At 49.3% G+C, this 20,946-nt stretch overlaps 1 protein-coding gene across 1 annotated transcript in view; it reads right to left on the bottom strand.

The window, feature by feature from the left end:
* The window catches only part of SIM1 (SIM bHLH transcription factor 1), a 40,720-nt gene extending 21,146 nt beyond the window's left edge, over positions 1-19,574 (bottom strand). The window contains exons 1-8 of the mRNA XM_065735679.1: positions 19,182-19,574; positions 11,431-11,513; positions 10,659-10,748; positions 10,449-10,557; positions 10,282-10,367; positions 9,334-9,533; positions 9,126-9,232; positions 8,368-8,515 (exon numbers count right to left, since the gene is read on the bottom strand). Of these exons, the coding sequence (XP_065591751.1) occupies positions 8,368-8,515; positions 9,126-9,232; positions 9,334-9,533; positions 10,282-10,367; positions 10,449-10,557; positions 10,659-10,748; positions 11,431-11,513; positions 19,182-19,356 (998 nt within the window). The 5' untranslated portion in view covers positions 19,357-19,574. The remainder of the gene's footprint in view (positions 1-8,367; positions 8,516-9,125; positions 9,233-9,333; positions 9,534-10,281; positions 10,368-10,448; positions 10,558-10,658; positions 10,749-11,430; positions 11,514-19,181) is intronic.
* Between the last annotated feature and the right edge of the window lie 1,372 nt (positions 19,575-20,946).

Genomic DNA, 20,946 nt, shown 5'->3' with positions numbered 1-20,946 from the left:
AGGCTGTAAGGTAACTCACAGTATTCTATTTCATTTATTTTCCTGCTAATTACTGATTCAATCTCCTCAAAATACGTCATATTTTTATGTGCTATTATATAAGTCATTGTTAGAGAGCATTCAATGGAGGGCTACAAAGAACCTTATGAACCTATGAACCTATGAACCTAAGGCCTGGAGGGCAGGATGTTTGAGGAGCAGCTGAGATCCCTTACTCCTCTAGGGATTAGGAAAAGGCTCCTTGACTGTGGGTTATCAGGTACTGAAACAGCCTCCCCTGGGCAGTACCTTCCTATTCAGAATGTTCTACAATTCTATGAAATGAGTCTATTAAATGTTAAAGTTTATACAAAGATAACCTTTGTTAGGTTGACTACCTAGACCCTCTGGACCACAGAGTAAGTTAAACCACCATATATTGTACAATTAATGCTAAATTCACAACAATCAAATTCAGAAAATAGGATTTTTAATTCGCCTTTATCTACAACCTTAAGAAAACAGTCTGGCTAGCACCTTTGTTCTCCTGGTCCTTGCTTTGTCACAGTCAGAGGGACCATGGCTGGTTTTAGCCACTCTGTTTTCACTTCTTTACATGTACATCTATCATAGGTTTCTATGTGCCTGGAAGAGTCTCTGACAAGGCTACTCAATGCTTCTGTGAAAACATCCAACCATACATACAGATTAGCTCCACTACCAACCTACAATGGTCTTTGGACCAACACTCAAGTAAGTTGTCATTGAACTAACCATACTTTTGATTTATATATGTGCAACAAATTCAGCTTGATATAATATATGATATTTATTGTGCTTTTTGTGACAATTTCTGTAGCACATTTGCAGCAAATCATCCAGCATATCATAACCATGCCAATGGTGGCGTACATCTTCTCTCCTACTGCTCCTTTGAACTTGTTAGATAATATAATGGAAGCCCTAATTGCATACTCCCATGATAAATTACACACCTGTAGGTATTCAATCTACTTTGAACCAAAGCTACACCTCCACTCCCATTGCTGTTTTTCACAGAAAGCACTAAGGACATTGATTGTCTTTCAAAAGATGATGCTTTTTCTTTAACGCTCCTACTGACAACTTAGAATCAACAGAATTATTTGGAAGAACAATATTCATCAGTTTGGATGTAAATGCTAGCAAAATAAAAAACAATAAAAAAGATAGCAGGTTATTTATCCCCATATGCAGCCTTTATTTGAGCAAATATTCTAGTTGGTTGTGCCTTGTGAAACAGTTATTAAACATTGTTTATTTGTTCTGTGTACAAAACAGTCTTTGGAAACAGCAAGAGAAAAACTGTGTAATGCCTTTGGGTGGGTTTCCATTAACCATGTCCCGAGTCAGAGTTTTCTGTACTAACAATCTGAGCTACAAGCTGCCAAACACTGTATGGAGAGAACTGAAAGCCACAGGCTACTTGTAACAAAGCTGCCTTCAGGGCACGCTCTCTAGATTGGCTTTCTCACCAAAAGCACAGATATGAGAAGGGGATGACTTTAAAGATGTTCACTGTAGGTGATGCCAAAGTAGCTGCACAATGCTAGGGGATATCGCCAGACTTGAATTAACCAGGCATTTGAGTTTCCATAGTTGCACTGAAACTTCAGCAGATAATAGCTGTTATTTTCAACATTGCTGCCCTCGAGATTTATACAGTGGTTTGTAGCTGAAAAACTCCAGCTGTTCTTCATTAAGTCCCAATTCAACGCAGTAACGAACACAGCCTTCCAGCCATCTCTAGTTGGTAAAGACAAGAAATATTCTTGTTTCTAAGTGTGCGCCTAACGTTTGTTGTTTTTTGTGTTTTTATTTAGTTATTTATTTCAAAACAGGGTACTCAACCATACAATCATGCACTAAAAGTTATGCCTAAGCACTTTTAAAGCCAGCCATGTTGTTTCAGTTTTATCTGGGGTAGAGTTAATTTTCTTCCTAGCAGCTGGCAGTGCTGTATTTTGGATTTAGGATGAGAATAATACTGATAACTCACTGATGTTTTAATTGTTGCTGAGGAGCGCTTAAACAGCTTCAGGATCTTTTCTAATTCTCATAGTGTCCATCCACCAAGGAGCTAGGGGACACAGCTGATACAACTGACACAGACTGACCAAAGGGATATTCTGTACAATATGGTGTTTGTTCAGAAATAAAATCAGACGGAAAGAAGAACGAAAAGGGACCTTCAGAGCACTGGTGTTTGCCTTCCTGAGAAACCACCAGTTGCAATGAGCCCCACTTCCCTGGAAGTGGCTGCACATCTGCCTGCTGATTGAAGACAGTGAATGGATTCCTTGTTTTGCCTTGCTGGTGTGTGCAGCTTTTACTTCACCTTTATCTCTACTGTCTTTGTCTCAACCCCTGAGTTCTCATACTTTTGCCTTTCTGATTCTCTCCCCACCAGGGGAGGGTGAGCAAGGCAGCTGTGAGGTGCTGAGCTGCCTGCCAGTGTTAAACCACAACACATGTATTCACGTTATTCAGTAAATTGGGAATCCTGTTATTTAATTGCACTAAGTGGACAACAACAACAAAAAAAAACAAAAAACACAAGAGTGATAAATTGTGTAAGTGTGTTTAAAATCATGGGACTGACTCCAGACTGCAGTCGTCACAAGCCTCCAGAGGGGTAAGCCTCTGTACCCTTGTTCACGCAGAGCAATGCCTGCCTCCATAAATAGTGTCATCAAAGTAAGGGGGCTGCCTCTGAAGTAACCTACTGAGTATGAACATGTGTGCTGGAGCCTGGCCCATGCTGTAAAGTACAAAAGAGAGGTGAGGGAAGGAGAATTAGATTTTAAACAGATACTTGCCACTGTTGAACGGACAAAGGAGATTTATTTGTTAACAATTTATGACATTTCTAAATGCCATGTTTGTGTGTGTGTGAGTAAGAACTAGGCAGGAGTGCCTTAAGGTAGAGAGAAGAGCCTACTACAGAAGCAGCTAAGTAACCTATCACACCTGTTGCATCACATGGTAATTACAGTGAAACAACATGAGAATCAGCAGCACAGAGATGCTGCACAGAGCAAACATGCAACAGATTAAGGAAACAGAAACAGAGCTAGTAAAATTGTAAACCTGATGAAGAAACATGCTGCTGCTGTTAGGAGAGTGGGAGCCAGTTTGCATTCAGTTGTGTACAGAGCACTGTCAGGAAAACAGAATCATAGAATCATCCAGTTTGGAAAAGACTTAAAGATTATCAAGCCCAGTCATTATCTTGATCTACAAAGACCCATCACTAAACCAAGACTGCGCCTGTGTTCCATGATAACGTGGAAGAGAATCATTTGGAATCAACTCAACTGTGTGGCCTGCTTCTTCTGCACAGCCACTGATGCAATTTATAGACTAGATATAAATGTAACATGGCAAAACCAGCAGTCATTCTCCCAATGGCCTTGCTTGCATTCAGCCTGTCACAACGTAATGGACTTTAACCAAGTTCCACAGTCTGTGCTCTCCAGCTCTGTGCCTTGTATAAATAAGGACCACTGGCACTGACCCCAAAAGGAATATGGGTACTCTGGGCTGCTTGTGCCATTCAAGGTGCTGAGGGGCAGAGCAAGGATAACATGCAAACATTCTCTCTAGCAGAAACACCTGTGCTCCAGTACAGTCCTGTGCTTCTGTGCAAAGTGAAATCTGTGGCTGTTTACCTTGAGCCATTAACTGCGGCATTTTAAGAGTAAGAATCTCCATAGTAGGCCCTGGGACATTCATCAGTGGAGTAAAGGCAGGCAGCTGGAGATAGTAAATGCTCTAGCTATTGCTGCTAAACCTGCTGCTCAACATGTCTCACCCCCAGACAATCATTTTACAAGATCTGTAATTCAGCATTTGGAAGCAGCAAGTTTCCAAAGTCTGTAGCAGCCAGCACACTGAATGAAGAAGGATGAAGTGGAAAGCATTTCAAGTCACATTTCTTTCTTGGAATACAGATTGTTCCTTGCAGTCCTGAATTTCACGCTGCCTGAGACCATCAGTAGGCATGAATTTGAACTAATGACTGTTTTGTTCTCTCCTGTGGATCTGAGCTGCAGTCCTTTAATCCTCACTCTAGCAAATAAAACTTGGTTCAAAAAAGCAGCGGCTGCAGACTCAGGCACATAGTTTTAGTGCCTTGGCCATTACCGTCAGCTGGTTTAAATACAAGCATAGAAATTTGGAGCGAATTAAATAAATGGTAGCTAAGAAAGCCCCTACACGAACAAAGAACTGCAGAAGCGTATTGTGGACACCTGGAAAAGCCTGTCTCCTATTTGCAAGAAATATATAAACAGTGTTCCAGGGAGACAAGTCTGTAATAAAAACTATGGTGAACAAACAGAATATTGCGTCGAATAGTTCAAGCGGAATCCTTTCATGCTTTTTTTTCTTTGAGGCATATGCTCCTTGAGAATTTTGACTGACTAAAACAATTCTATTATATATTTACTTTGCTAATCAAATCATGTCAGTGATGGAAGGCTTTCTAGGCCTAGGAAAAAATGCTTTGCAGGCAGAACAGATGAGGTGGGATTCAGTTCTCTGCACAGTTAAGGAAGTGACAAAATTTCCATTAACTTCCATTAATTTCCATTAAATGCGAGGGAAAAGTAGCTGGTCAGATTTGTTTCTGCTATTTACAACTACTTAAGGAAAAAAGTAAAAATAAAAAAATACCTAGTGAAAGTCAGCATACCTTATCTCAAGTGCTAAAGGTAGATAGCTATGCTTACTTGTATGAGTCATTCCTCTAAAGAAGTGAGTGCAGGTGTGCAGAATTACCTCTGTAAGTAGTAACTTCCCCAGATTATTCACTATTCTAAACATTCCATCACACACCTGAGAGAGATAAGTCATGTACCTTGGGCTGAGGAGAGGATTCTGCCGCATGTCCAATCAAGTCTGTTTGAGAGAAATGCTTAAAAAAGTGGGACTGGAGGTAGGGGAATACAATATATGGATGCTCCTATTGACAAAATAGGAAACAAAAGAGGTGAGACCTGATGTCCCAGAGATAGATAAAAAAGAGGATGCTTATAAAAAAGTAATGGCAATATTTCATTGTGGTTGTTCCAGAATACTGGAAGAGCTACAATTCCATCTGAAACATTACTTCCCCAAGCCTGTTTAATATGCCAGGGAGGAGAGTTTTCAAAGTCCAGCTCAGCACACAGAATGCTATCACAGCGCTGATGCAAATATTTTAAATCCGGTAGTACACAAAGCTATAAATAGTAATAATTTAAAGATGAAGACTGCAGATACAATTAACTGTTAATTTATTCTAAATTGCATTTACCACATCATTATGTAAAACATTCATCAATATGGCATTTATTTGTGAAATAATCTTTCAAACAAATTGCATACTTCAATTTGTGCTTCTAATCAGCCAGATGCACGGTGTAATGTGAAGAAGGCAACTGGAACTTGTACGTACTATATCATCAACATAGATTAGTCATAATTAAATACCTAATCCATTTTATTGCTACATGGTTTTATCACTACATGGTACCACTATTGTTATTCTTTCAAAAGCTAAGGAACAAGGAAATGTATATAGGAAAGCTTCCTTAGATTTCTCTAGGGACAAATTATTATAATATTTGTTCTCGCTCAAAAAGTCAAAGGATTTGCACTTTGCTTTACCCATTTGTTTAAAGGAAGGTTGTTTGCCATCTAAATATAAACTTAACTTCAGCGGTTACATTCTCTATTAATTGACTCATACTCCAGTCCCTTTATGTGATAAACATGCGCAGCTAATAATCAATAATATGGCAAGAGTGTGTACAGAACAAATAAAAGAAACAGATATTCTGTGTCTGTGCTCAAATATGCCAAGCAGAATACAAAGAAGAGCAAATGCTGGAATCCTTAAAGGTCATTTACATTAATTTTTTTACACACTCTGACTACACACACAAAAAAAGACCTTCCCTCTTGTTGCTCACATGCCCTTGCCACTGTACCTATCCAGTTCAGTATGTATACTTACTAAAAACATTCGCTCTCAATTCTAGAATTCACTTTCACAAAACTTAGGATTTATGGAAGATAGAAATGGTCCCTTTTATATTTTCTTAATTGAATGTCTGTTTGGGAATGGAGTCCTTCTACATAAACCCTTTCTCATTTTTCCTGTTTTCCTCCCACACATTGCTCAGGGAAGCTCCAAGGCAAGGCACTGCCTCTCAGCTTACACTGGCACAGGTCCCCCAGACCAGGCAGGCTCCTGTACCATCCAGCATCTATTCACTTCTGCCTGAAACATCACATCCCTCCCAGAATGAGAGAAAGCTCCTTCTGCCATGAGCAGATGAACCTCTTGCAGAACATTGCCCGAGTGAAGGACACCATGCCAGGGGACAGACAGCTGCCTCTTCAGTGCTCTCAAGAACGTGTCCAGTGCCACCCAAAGCTAATGGCCCTTTTGGTATGTTCACTCAAGTTTGCTGAACATCAGCATTTCCTATTTTCAAAGGAACCCATGGCGAGAGGCATCCCACCTTTCACCTTTCCTGCAATCCCATGCACAACTCTCTGCCATTTCCAAACTCTCCCTCTCCAGTTCCCATAAACAGAGGACAAAGTGCAGAGGTTCATCTTTCTTTTCTGCCTGTCCAGCTGACCGTGAGGGGCTGTGCCAAAAGCTGCACCCACGCACCTCTCACACCTGGGCTGCCAGGATGAGCCACTATCGTCCTTAAGGAGACAGAAAATTTACGTTGTTAAGTGCCTTAACCACATGCAGACTTTGAACACTACAGGACCTGTGCTCAGCCTTGCTGCAGGACAGCCCCAGTGAAGAGATGATCATAGTGGGTAAGACCTCGACCCACCTGCACTACAGAAGTTGGGGTTCCGTGCAGACGGGGTGCCCCTGCAGCCCCTAATGGCTGCAGCCACGCATCTTGATGGGCTCAAGCTCTGCCCTCTCCCCGCATTCAAGTCAATAAGAAGCAGCCTCGCTCCGAAGCTGCTCGGAGGGGAAGGTCGGCAGAGCACACCACAGCCCTCCCACAAGTCACCCTGGCTGAAAACATCTCTAAATATAACCTTGCTTCTAAAACCCGCGTACACGCACAAAAATAAAAAGACCAGCCAAAGGACGGGAAGTCGGTCGGGGCAGAGGAGACGCTCTATTTCGGTGCATCCATCTGCCCCGCAGCTCGCCCCGAGCCCAGCCCTGTGTCCACAGCCTCCCCAGGAAGGCGGAGGAGAGAGGAGTTCTGCCCCTCGGAGCGCTGCAGCTGTGCCCCCCCAGCTGCCCCGAGCCGCTCAGCGTGAGGAGAAAGGAGTTTACGTTCGCTCTGCCGCTAATAAAGGAAAGGGAAATGACCGCTGATCTCAGGTGCTCATGGAAAAGCACGTCGAATTGCTGGTGGAGAGCCAACCCAGCACGTCAGCCGCTTTTAGGTTTTCGGCTCTTGCCCTGCAGCTCCTCGTGCAGGTGCTCAGACTTAATGTAAGGAGCCGCTGCATTTCGGGGAGCGCGTCTTAAGCTGGGTCACCTAACCGATCGCCACCTGTGCGTGCGTGGACCCGAGAGAGGAAGCATCACTGCGATGCCTCTGCCGCAGCTCTGGGAAAGCCCACCCGCTCGCCCCTGCATCCCGATGCGGTTGAGACCAGAAGAGATGCTGCGGAGCGCACGGTTAAATGCTTCAGAGATAAACGATCCCCCACCCCGGGCCTGAGTGCCTCGATGCAAGCAGCACAGCCGGAGCCCCGCCTGGGGAACCCCAGACACTCGGGGATACGTTGAGTTAGGCGAAATCTAAGCAATCACACTGATTTTATTTTTTTCCCCCTCTTAATTCTATTCTATCTTGATTTTTTAAGTTTTGCTGACCCTTCTGGTCACCAACTTTCTTTGTGGTTCTCTGAAAGGATCGCTCTCCAAGAACAAAAAAGAAACCTCGGAGCTTTGATAGAGACTCTGGATGAAATTAAGAACTTCAAACCCCAGATTTTTGAAAAGAAAAACAGATGTCCTGTTTGTTGAGTATAAATAACTCCGTACGTGAAAAGCTTTTTTGGGGGTTATTATTTTTTTTTTACGCTGCGTTAAATTTTATTTAATGCTGGCTGGTTTTAAACTATAAAAATAAAAAAAATAAAAAAGGGAGCAAGAAAATATGCGGGTACCAAACCTCTAAATCTCTGTTCCGGAAAGGGAAGAGTCCGGGAAAGCCTTCATCTAGATGTAAGCGCCTTGCTCAGTGTGTGCAATGCAACCTCCCCAGAGCCGTCAGGGATCGGGGCCGAAGGCCGCGACAGGTGCCCCCTTCCCCCCCCCATCCCCCCCTGCCTCTCCGGGCGCATCCCGAGGAGGGCACTTACGTAAGGACGTAGTTGACGCTGACGATGCAGTGCGGGCGCGACGAGCGGCTGTTGTGCACGATGGTGGCATAGCTCTGCACCCACACCCAGCCGCCGTGCTTGGCCAGGAAGCGGTAGTACTTGGTGGTCACCTGGCCCTTCACCAGCACTGAGGGACAGAGAGGGGAGAGAAGGGCTCAGGAGGGCTGCGGAGCGCCGAGGGTGGCAAAGGGATGAGGGAAGGGTGGCCCCGGGCATCCCCTCCTCCATCTCAAAGGCTTTTCGAGGAGAAAGAGGGCAAACGCAGCGGGTGTGGGGAGGGGGAACCCCCCCACCCAACCATACCGTAGTGGAGATTGAATTCTCTCAATGTGGCTTTGGGTTTTTATCTCTCCTCTTGACGTTCCCCTTAAGGAAACTTACCGGAAATTAATATCCTTTTTATACATCTATGTATTAATGTCATCTTGATATCAAAATAGAATAAAGAGCCGCTCTCTGAAGCAGGCTCACCGCTGCAGCAAATTTAGCCACGCAGATAAGATTTGTGAGACTTGACAGAAGAACAGAAGTGTTTCAATTGCATTGCCAGTGGTGCAAGAAAAAAGGCTTTTTCCTAAGCTGGATTCAAAGCGAACTGAACGCCCAGGTTTTGTGCCTCTGCCCCCTTTTCTCCCCAGCCCAGAGGTGGACCCTTATACAGCCAAAAGCCTTATACAGCCAACCTCCTATAGAGGAGGGAGAAGGCAACGTGAGGTTCTCTGAGCGCAGATCCTTACATAAGTGATGAGCGCATCGCAGGTGGAAGGTGTCACAGCCGTGCACGTGGTGGTAAAGGGTCTTTTCGATCAAGTCCTGGGGCTCGTACCCGGTAAGTTCTGCCACCCTGCAAGGACACAGCAGCCAACATCAGTTAGGGGGAGGATAGGAGGAGTGGGGGATGGGGAAAGGGGCGAGGAATCGATTTGGCGGCAGCCTCGGCGCTACCTGGAGTCTAGGAAGATGAGCTTCATGTCCAGGCTAGCCCGAAACATGAACATGTTGCTGTGCAGCTTGATCTCTGTCACGGCGCTGGGCGGCAGCGAGTGGCCCACGGCAACCAAACCGACGTTTTGGTAGCAGCCGTCGAAAGGGGACATGTCTAAACTGTACTGGCGGATCTTCAGGTACCCGCTGCAGTGGATGACCTGCAGAGACACACAGCGGCTGGGCAAGGGGCGTGAGGGCTGTGAACTTCGCCGCCCGCGGCCCCACCCCCCTCTCTCTGCTTTCCCTTGGGTTGGGATGTGGTTTTTTTTCATACGGAACTTCAACTCTCAACTAAGGCCCGTTAAAGTCAACAAGATTTTCTTTTCTTTTTTTTTTTTTTTTTTTTTCTCCACTGACTTAAGTGGTTTTTGGACCACCTCCTAACTACGCTTTTATGATTCTTCTCCAAAGGGAAGACGAGGAAGTGCCAAGGCTGTTACAGCTCTGTAATGAAGAGTGGATGCGTGTGAGAGATTTTACATGTGTGCGTGTGTCACATGGATAAGATGTATCTATTACACAAACAGAGGCAGACATGATTCAGAATGCATCCTCAGGCATAGATTCAGGTACGTTTCCTCCACGTACTATGTCTGCTGTGCACTTCCAACTTCATTTGTCTATTTTAAGCGTCTCTTCCTGGAACTATTCCAACAGATTTCCTTACTCTGCTCTACACCGTGTCTCAGCGTCTCCAGCGTCAAGGTCGGAGAGCAGCGGAGGCTGTGCCCGGCCCGGAGCCCCTCGCGGAGCAATGGGAAACAGCCGAGCCCTCGTTGGAGAGCTGCCCCTGGAGCAAGAGCTAATCAGTGCCACATGAAAGAGTGCCAAGCCGGGCCAGCCCCGGGAGCTCAATCCCCGTCCACCACCGGGAGGTCGTGGCGGGGCCGTGCCCCCCGCACCCACCTTATAGCCCCCGCAGGTCAGCCCCGCGTTCCTCTTGGCCAGTACGCATTTCATCCGGAGGAAAAAGGACCGCTCGATCTCGTACTCTGAGGAGAGGGGAGGCAGAGAGGCGGTGAGAGGGTCCACATCCACGGGGGACGGTGGGATGTATGGGGGACACGATTTACCCTGCACAAAGTGGGAGTGGTAGGGCTGGTGGGCCGTAAGAACTGCCGTCATCTCGTCGTGGTCGGCGGGGTGGATGTACTCGTAAATGCTGTTGCCGGTCAACTCTACCTGTGAGAGAGGAGGAGGAGGAAGAGGGGGGAGAAAAGGAAGGGGAGCGCTCGTCGCCGATGCCCCCCCGCACGCCCCTCCCGCTCCAGCCCCCTGCCTACCTGCGACAGGCCCAGGTGCACCGAGGCGGTCTCCGAGATGTACATGATCTTCCCATCCGGAGCCACCACGAATATGAAACCGTCCAGGGTCTGGGGAAGGGGTCGGCAGAGGGAGCAACAGACAGAGAGATGGACACAGACAGACCGACACATAAAGTACCGTCCTCCAGGGGGTTATTCTAGATAAGACGTATTCCCTTTCAGGCTGTGACTACTCAGAAAGCTGAAAGGAAACGGAGCCCTAGGCATCCTCTATAGCTGTGACCCCACAGCCCGCAGAATTCCCACTGCGACTATACCCACCCGAGATTTTCCGAGCGCTGCCACCCCATTTCTAACTCCCCGGGAAGTTAGCCGCTCTTAAGCAAGCGAGGGGAACGTAAGCCTCCTCGCGGTGTGAATAACGTCTGTGTGGGACGGGACGATTTGTGTGGCGCGTTTCAGAAGACAGAAATAGGGCTGCTGGGAGCAGAGGGAGCAGAAGAGACCCTTATCTATTAAGGAAGTGTCGCAGCCCGCACAATCCCAACCCCCCCACACACAAACCACGGATACAGTAACTTTGATATTCCCTCCTCTACCTGAACTGCGTTTGTGCAAAGGAGTCCGTCCGTCCCGTCCCACCCCTTCCACTTTTTTTTTTACTTTTTTTTTTTTTTTAATTAAACACATGGACGATTAAAAATTAGTCACGGTGGCAAGTAAAGGCTCAGAAGAGGGACTGATTTATTGAATCGTTAATGCTGCGTGGCTGTCGTTTCCAGAGCGATACCTGCAAAAGGTGAGATCCCAGCTCCCGTCCGACGTTATCCAGCGGGCTGGTGCGGCTGGAGTGGCCCCAGGCTTCTCCCAGTCCTGTTCAGTTAGGACACACACAGAAAGGAAAATGAAGAGTTGCCAAACTCCTGTCGGCCTGCTGGAGTGAACTTTTTTTTCCTATTTATTTATTTGTTTATTTTTCTTATATTTTTGTTTGGGCTCGTTCTCAAACAGGTATAGTCACAACAGCTGAAAAACGACGACGTGATTTCCTTGCACAGAATAGCCCCTTTGGTGGATTTATTTGTTTTTATTTTTATTTTTAAATCTAACTCACGTGGGAGATAAACACCTATTTTTAGTTAACGAGTTCGTTAAGTTCGTTCCCAAAACCTGGGCGAAGCGGCGTGCCCGAGAAAGTGGGCCCTCGGGGCGGCCCTTGGCTGCATGGAGCGTTTAAGGGAGCGCCCAGGGGCGTGTGCTGCCTCCCAACCCCCCTCACCCCCCCCTGAACGGACCTCCCTGGACATGCCCCGTGCTTCAGACTCCGTCCGTTTTATGCAAAGTGAGGAGGAATAGGAGCCACAGGAAAATTACTCGGCCGGAGTAGATCTATTTATGGTCAATGCTTTTTAACAATGCTGTTGCCGAAATCGTTATAAACGGGGCATTTAAAACGTTTTAAGCTTACGCCATTAAATACGGATCAAGCAAGAAGGAAACAAACAAACAGAAACGCTGATTGACGGACGGAGAAGGAAAGGTCTGCCTCTATAGCTCGGGCTCGGGAAGGGGAAACCCCTCTCTCCGGGGATTTCCACACGAAGGGGCAGCGGGCAGAGCGGGCATCCCTTTGGTATCGAGCACCTTCACCTCCGCTCTACACCCGAGAGAGGCACACGGAGAGGGCACCACGAGCGGCCCCTTCCTCACCCACCTTCTCACCGCTTCCCCCTTCGTCTTAACCCACGGCCCTCAAAAGCCAGCAGCATCCCTGCGTCCTGGTCCCTGCCCACGTGCACCCCGAGCCGAGAGCCAGCGGGAGATCGAGTCCTTCCCAATAATTCCTCCGCGCCAATTAACGGGGACCCGGTGATCTTGTACCCAGCTCCCGGCCTCTCCTCCCTCCCCCGAAGTGCCCTCGCTTTGCCGCCATCCCCAACGGGGCTGCCCCGGGCACATCTATCCCCCACCAGGGACCCCACCCCACCCCCCCGTTCCGAAGCCAGTCAGGAGCTGACACATCTCGCACGGCTTCCAGGGAAAGGGAGAAGAGAAACCGCAGTATCTTTGCTTCCCCCACGCTCCGGGACGCCCTGTCGAGGCCACTCATTGTGGGCTTCCCCCACTCGAAGAGAAATCTGAATAGCAGTTTCCCCGTTCTGGGCTAAAGCTACGCTCCTCGCCTAGGATTTAAGTTGTTTATTAATCTAGGTTTACGGCTTCTAATTACTCTCCTTCTGAAAGGGAAAACAACCCGACCTCTGCGGGTTAATGAACAGCTCATCGACATTACAGGTTAACTTCTTTCGGGAACGCCGTTCTTCACGGAGCACTGAGCTCTTCTTTATGCTTCGGGTGGAAATCTCACGCTGTTTGGCCGCGGCAGTTAATGTTTCATAATGAAACGGTTTTTACTCGTCTACCTGAGCTAGCTTCTGGCAACCCTAACACTCGAGACGCTTCGCATTTCCCAGATGTTTCAGACTACTTCTCTTCCCTGACAAGACCATATCGGCGGGCTCTCCCGACGCCCCTTAAATACTGTCTTTAGAGATTATATGAGAAAACTCCGCCGTTACTATTCCCTTTTTATTATTTTTGCCCCGTCCGTTCGCCTTAACATCCAATTTCCTTTTATCGGGGGAGCAAACTGAGCTATCTTGCACTTGACCTACCGCAGAAAATTCCTCAAATCCTTTGACTGTGTATTTAAAACAAAACGAGGAAATCAGCTCTCCCTTTTGCTTCAGGATTACGCTGGAAACAAGATCTAAAGATTCTCTTGTAATTTGGAGAGCCAACGGAATAAAGGCTTTGGAATAGAAACAAGCAGCTTTGTGCGGGAAAGGATAACTAAACCGTTTTTAGGCAAAGGATTTTCCCAGCTAAAGTGGCCGAAGATAAAGCAAAACATAATCTATTTTGGAAGATTTCCAAGATATGCCACATTAACCTTTGTAGATAAAAATTGCTTTCTTCCCTCCCCCGCCGGGGTCCGGTTTATCATATTTACATAAGTAGCCTTAGAAGCGACGTATCTATTATGGATCTAAGGAGCTCGCGAGCTCGCATTTCATGTGGCAACGGAGGCGAAGTTTTACTTGATGCATTGTCGAACCATTTCCATTTAAATACTCCCGACCCATGGATTACCTCAATGGACTGGCTGCATGGGCTTTGTAATTTCCTGAAAATGAGATTTCGATTTATAAAACAAGAAACCAATTAGTAACCAAATGAGGCGAAGTAGATCCACTAAAATTGACCTAATCCCACAGGCACCATTTAGGCCGGTTCTTGGCGAATGAATGATGAGCAATCGTGCAGCGCAAGCTCAAGGCATCATCCAGCTGTGTTATTGCGAGCAGCAAAAATAAATGGATCGAGCTTTTCTTTCAGAATGAGTTTTATACTCTCAACAAGATATAGATTATAGGCTCCTATCTAACAACATCCTCCACTCGAGGATTTCTTTTTTCCTGAGAAAGTAAACAATTCGACCTAGAAGATGTCCACCGTTAGAGCGCGGGGGGAGAGAGGGAGGGAGAGAGAGAGAGAAAATGAAAGAGAAATAAAGAAATAAATGACAAAACAAAATAGCCACGGTAATAAGAGCCATGCTTGGCTCAGTTTGCAAACAACTCTGAGACTGCGCTCAAACTGCGCTGAACTACGCTGCCGGTGCCGTTCGGCTCCCGAGTGCTGAGTCATCGCTTTTTCAGCACTTGTCCGGGGAAATCTCCGCATTCCCACGTTGAAAACTGAGAAAAGTGGCAAAAATCTCCTCGTTCTCTTCGGTGGGAGGACGGCACGGAGCAGCCCGGTGGAAGCGTTTCCCCTCCCCCCACCCAACCCCCCCTCCAACGTGAGCATCCCGCCCAGCCCTGGGCACGCCGCCTCCCACGGACGGACCCACGGCCAACGCCGCAGCTCCGTGCCGCTGGGGCACTGCTTCCCCGCCCCGCTGGGTCGCTCCGAGCCCTCATGGCAGCAGCCAATGGAGGCACCGGTTGGCATCGCGATATCGTTGCCGAATGCCCCTACGTCCCAAGCAAGCGGGACAGAGCTCTGTCACTGCTTATTGGGCCGGGACGCAGCGTCGAAGGGCTCCGAGAGGTGCGGGCAGTCCCGCGGATCTGCGGGTCCCCAGTCCCTCCGTGAGCATCCACAACGCAACCCCGACCCCAACCTCGACAGCCTCCTTTGTCTGTTAATTGAGCGGGGGGAGGATGGGGGGAGAAGGAGGGGTGGGGGAGAGAACAGGAGACGCGAGCTCTTATCTTCTTGGCGCTGATTTGCCAGCGTTTCCAAGCGGCTACCACCATTACCCGAACCTCAGCACGATCCGAATTCGCTGTGGAGGAAACAGCGGCAGAACCATCGGCCGCTTCACTTCGAAAAACACTCAGCGCAGAGCCCAGCCCAAACCTCACGCATGGGGGATTCAAGCTTCGGGGTCCCCCGGGGAGGCCGCCTCCGGCACCGGGGAGACCTCGGGGCGTCCCGGCTCGGTGTCCCCCCGCAAAGGCGGAGGGGCATCTCGCAGCCAGGCTGCCTCTAGGAACGGTATCATTCAGCAGCCCGCGTTATCCCACCGCCCAGCAGGGCCGATTTCTCACTTAATTTAACAGGCGGTGGTTAATGATAACTCCAAATCTCTGCCAAATGAGGCTTCCGTGAGGGAGCGAGGCGCCGTCGGAAGGTTCAGATGGAACAGAAGCAGCGGCGTTTAAAAAAAGGAAAAAAAAAAAAAAGGCTGCTCATGCCTGTGGATGCCATTAGCGAGGTTTCGTCAAGATTTATTATCTCGGTAAATCAGATGCGTTCGTTTGAAGCGGATAGAAGCGAGCGTCCCGCTTCCTTTAGAAAAATAACAGTGAGAGGGAGGCAGGGTTCTGCCGCCTGAACAAACGGCCCTGGTGGGGGAGCGGCCGTGCGAGTGGCAGCGATTCGCAGCACCGGAGAGGAGAGAGAAATCGCGGAGTTTCGGCACACACACACACACACACACACACACACAGGGTAATGGAGGTGCTCTCCGATATGCAAACAAACGGAGCCGTGCCCACAGCGGAGGGGGAGAAAAAAAAAAAAGTTATTTTCCAGTGCTACGTACTTCTGGGTTTTAGGAAAGACGCAAGCTCAAAAACAGCGAAGGAAAGCGTTTGCGCTATTTACACACAAGTTGAAAACGTCCTTCAGCACGAACGCAGCCCTACGAAGGGAAAGAAAACCTGATTGTACCCACCCGTAAAAGTGCCTTTGTCAGCTCTCATGCTAAGAGTTCAGTTCTGCACTTTTAAGTTCACATCAAAACTCGACTTAAGCACAGAGAGATACCGGGCAAAGTAAACTGCGGCTTAAATGAGAAAAACTTCTGCACGAAAATCACCGCTGAAACCCAATGCTCAATCGTTTCCCTTAGCAGCAAGAAAAACAGCATTAAATCACCTATCCACGTGGGAAACGGATTTTCTTTTCCTGCTCGTCTCCCCTCCCCTCCCCCCTTAAAATAAAACAAGATAAAGAGATTCAATATAGAAATGTTGGGCGAAAGTTTACGTAAACGCGGCCGCTGCTTTTGTCTGGGAAGGAGAACGCTCTGCGTGGGAGCGATCCGTCTTCATAAGACAGAAAAGCAAACAGTCCTTCCCTGTTTGTTCGGGTGAGGAAAACAAGACCCTGGAAATATACCTTAATTAAATATATATGTATACATAGCATCACCTTTTTTTTTTTCCTTTTTTTTCCCTCCTTGACTTTTGGACACTGTCAAGGGCCAGCTAGGTATTACCCCTCTGCCTATAGGAATCTCATCTTAAGATAAAGAAAATTATTTTCGCCCCTGGATTTATTTCCATCAGATTTTGAGGCTACGTTCGTTGCCGTCGCTGTTGCATTGAAATTTCAGGGATTTTTTTTTCCTCCCATGAACATACAGGGCTGAATTTATTAGGAAGGTATTTATCTTTTTCCTCATTCTCTCTCTCTCTTTTCTTTTTTTTCCTCCACCCTTCAATAAAGCAAGCTCTTTCCACTGTTCTCATCTAACAGTTCTTCTCAACATCATTTTTCCCCAAAGCCTACCCCAAACAAACGGGCTCTCTCCTCCCTAGCCAGAGGAGATTCAGCAGCCGGCCCGTGCCAGGCAGCAGCCACCGGGCTCATTTCTTCTTTGCCAGTTTCCTCGGGAGGTTTGGGGCTGGGGAACGGCGTGCCGGGTCCGAGCCAGGTGTTTCGCTCCATGGAGAGAAACGCGGAGACGCAGCAGAAACTCTGCAGTGCTCTCCCTCAGACCCACACTCTCAGCCGGTGCCACCGCTTTGCATCCAAACCGTGAAACGGAAACCAAACGGTGCTGAGCGGCTGCGTGGCTCTGCGGGCATTTCCCTGGCAGAAATCTCCAGATCTCCAGTTTTCGCAGCGACCCTGGCGTCCACACCCTCCTCCTTTCTGCATAGGAGCCCCTCAGATGTGCAGACGCACAGACGGACGCCTACTGATTCTTCCTCCGGCGACGAGTTTACGTCGTTCTATATATTTATCCCCACCGTTTCCAAATCAGGCCCCGTGCAGGGAAGCTCCGGCCGAGCCGTCGGGGAGCCGCACTGCTCGGCCGAACCTACGCTCCTCCGCTCTCGGTGAGCTCCGGGCTGCACCCCAGAGCTCGCATCTCTGCCCTCCTCGGGTTAAAACCACAGAACGTCCCCTATCACCACATCTACCGCCTTCCGCAGGCTCTGGCCGCCTCTACGTGCCCCCGACGGGCCTCCCAGATACTGGCAAGTGCCTGCGGAATCACTCCGACCCCCCCAGCACGGATAGCATCGCGGGGCCACCCCCTCGGCCCCCACTTCTTTCCATTCGCAGCTCCCCCGTAGCGAGGCCGCGGAGGTCCCGCCGCCGCTCTCCACCTCCCGGCTCGAAGCCGCAGCTGCCGGCCCCGGCCCCGCTCCCCCCACCGCACGGCTCCCCGGGGCATTGAGGCATCCCGCGCTGCCGCCCGGGACGGGGCCCGGCCATTCTTCTCCTCCCGTGATTACTCGCAGCCTACAAGCAACACCATATGCTTCGTCTGATCAAACGGCCCCCGCTGCATCGGCGGCGGTAATTGCCGAGAGCCGCTCGGAATCACGCAGGACGGCGGCCCGCTGAGACGGCGGGAGCTGACAGATCGCCGCTAATAATCCTTTTAGGAACATCGCGGGTAGCAGAGTTGGCCGTAGCTTTCTTTTTACAGAGTGTGCGCTGACAGTATTAAAGGACAGCTCAGTTTCCTCGCGGACAGATCTCACAGAACGGCAACGTGGTTTCAAGAGTTTTAACTTTTTTTTTTTTTAAGGCTTCAGGTGTTAACATCTTCCACTTATCCCACTCTTTAGTTCTCAGTTAATCAGAGACACCGACCGCAGCTTAAAGAAGCGATTGCAGGATACACTAGGTTGGAAATGACTGCTATGGCTTTGGCTCTGTGTACTCACACAGAGCTGAGGGGGGGAGGGGGCCGCCTCCAGGCCCGACTGAATATTTACCTTTAAAAAGTCGAGTTAAGACCGCTCCTTCCCGGTCTGAAAGAGGTTTAAAGCAAAACAAACAAACAGAACAAACCAGGACAGGCCCCGCTCTGGGTTCGCAAAACACTACTGATGGAATCGAAGCAAACGCAAAATCCGTATTATCGGGATTCTTAAATATCCGTACATTTCAACGAAAGATTAACTTTGCTTATAGATAAATCATAAAAAAAAAAAAAAAGCCAGACCTCCCTCAATCTTCTTTCTCACTACTACTTTTTTCCAGGCAGAGAACATCTCGATTTAAATAAAAGCTACGCGAGTCGTTTTAAACCATTTTTTTCCCCTACATCTCACAGAAGCGACAGACTGAAAGCGGAGCAGAACTTCACCCTGGCCCTTTAACACGCTCTCTGCTCTCTCTGGAGCCCTTCCAGGGGCTCCATGAGGCGGCTCAGTGCCCCGTCCCACCGAGAGCAGCTGGGACTGAGGTCGCGAAGCCCGGCTCTGCCCAGCGAGAGTCAAAGTGAAGTTCGCTGCAGGCACTCTGCTCGCATCGTTATGGGGCTCAGATGCGTCCGAGTATGATAATTTTGTGAAAAATTCCCGAGGTCGATTGACACCCTTAGACAGCCCCAGAAATCCCCAGGTCGGGACATACCGGGTTTATAATGCGATACGTTGTGCTTGGCTCATGTGCTGTGGGAGCACGCCCTATATACCTGTACGCAGCACCTAAGGCTTTAGGACTTTGCATAGACTTATGTAAATATTTGCCCATATATTAGCTCCCCCGCGTACAGCTATAAATGGGGGGATCGCCCCCCTTTTGCCTTGCGGTGATGCCCATCATATGGACGAGAACGGAGCACGTCCTGTTGGCTCTGTGTTGACAGAACCCTCGTACGAACGGAGCGACAACGTTCACGGGAGGGAGAAGTGGCAGCAGAGCGCACCCGATCCCCAGAGCCCGGCCCAAGCGGCACCTGGATGAGAAGCGGGGCGCAGGGGAGAGCATCCCACCTACCTTCTGGGAAAACCACCCGCATCTTGAGGTAGCTGGTGGTGAGCCTGATTATGGATGCTTTGTCCAGCTGGGAGGTGATGGCCGAGGGCAGGGGCAATAATTTAGCCAGTTCATAAAATTCGCTGTTTTCTTTCTCCCGTCTAGTCCGGGCAGCATTTTTGGACTTCTCTTTCATCGTGTTTTTTTCCCCCTTCCTTCCTACAATTTAACCTCCAGAGCTTCATCCAAAGGTGGGAAGGGAGCGCTCAGTTGCCGTTCATGTCCCGGAGCATCGGGCGGGAGCACGGCCGCCGCCCAGAGAAACCTTCCGGTGAAACCGAACAAAGCGGCGAAGGGCTGAGTGGTGTCCTTCGAAAGAACGAATATTCTCTGCAAAGTCACTTGGGATGGAAAGGCTTTTATCCAGTGCAGCTCAGGGGCTCCAAGCAACTGCAGGAGAAACACACACACAAAAAACGAAAAAATAAAAAAAATAAAAAAAAACAACCTACAAGCCCGTGGCACGAAGACACAGCCAAACGAGATGTTTCGGGCCTTTGCTCATCGCGGACAGTGCCTCTTCTCGAAATGGATCATGGTAATCCCGGTCCTCCCGTGATCCGCGGCCGGAACGGGGCCTCCGAGGGCGGCTTCGTAGGAGCGGCTGCGGGAAGAAGAGCAGCGCTGGGTGAGCACACCGCTTCTCAGAGCCTCCACAAATTATGAATAACACATTCTTTTAAAACTTAGCCCAGGTGCGCTTCACTACTTTTGTTGCTTGTTTATTTAGCAGATTTTCCGTTTGTTGCATTAATCCCCGGTGCCCCCGTCGCTCCCCTCCCGGAGCCGGGACGCACTGCCGACCGCAGCCCTGCCACAGCAGTTTCCTCTCGCGTTTTTCCAGCCACTTTCGGGGTTTGGCCGCTATTTCCTCCCACTCGCGGAGGGAGCAGCCCAGCCTCGCTCCTCGCTTCTCACCTCTTTGTGCTTACACCCCCTATTCCACCCCCCCCACCGAGGCCGGGCCCCCTGCACCTACCTGGTGTTCCCGCGCAGGGCAGCCCGCAGCGAGCCGTGCCGGGGTGCGGACCCCTCTTTAATTGGCTCATTAATAGCGGGGGCGCGGTCGGTGCCCGTCGCGGCTCCCCACGCCGGCGGGCAGCCGGGAGCTGCCGCCTCCCGCCCCTTTATCGGCTGCCCGGCTCTCCCTCTCACATACTGGGTGGGGGTGGGCTTAATGAAGAAGCCCTAATTGCGACTGAGAAATGCCCTAATAACTTCTTTTCCGGCTAAAAGCCTTTTAGCACAACTTCATTTCTCCCCCAGCCCCGGCCGAGCCCGCCCTTAATGCCACTCACGGACCCGCCCCGCCTCCCATTGGCTGTCGGCTCCCCGCTCCCGAACGACCATTGGTTAAGCGGGTGGTGACGTCACCGCGACGCGGACACACCCCCCCTGCTCCCCGTGCGCGCCCGCCCTCTGACCCCTCGGGGGCGCGCCCGGGGGAGGCGTGCGGGGACGCGCCCCCCACCCTCAACCCCAACCAAGTGTCCCTGGAGATAAAAAAAAAGGTGCTTTAGGAGATTCTCTATGCTGTTATTATGTCTTTTTTTCGTGGGGTTATGAGATTTTCCTGCTAGACAGGGAAAAAAACAACACTCCGTTGTAGAAATAAAGAAAAAAACCCCATCTATCAGCACCAAACGCACCTCTCCTGCCGCAGGAAACAACCGCACCGTGCGGTAATAGCACAGCGCGGGGAAGCGCCCTGCAGATGTTCCGGGTG

Source organism: Cyrtonyx montezumae, unplaced genomic scaffold (assembly GCF_038088225.1).
Source record: "Cyrtonyx montezumae isolate F1298 unplaced genomic scaffold, pur_monq_1.0 scaffold_0, whole genome shotgun sequence".
Classification (NCBI taxonomy): Eukaryota; Metazoa; Chordata; class Aves; order Galliformes; family Odontophoridae; genus Cyrtonyx; species Cyrtonyx montezumae.
Note: the sequence above shows the minus strand (reverse complement) of the source record. Positions and strands in the feature narration are given on the sequence as shown.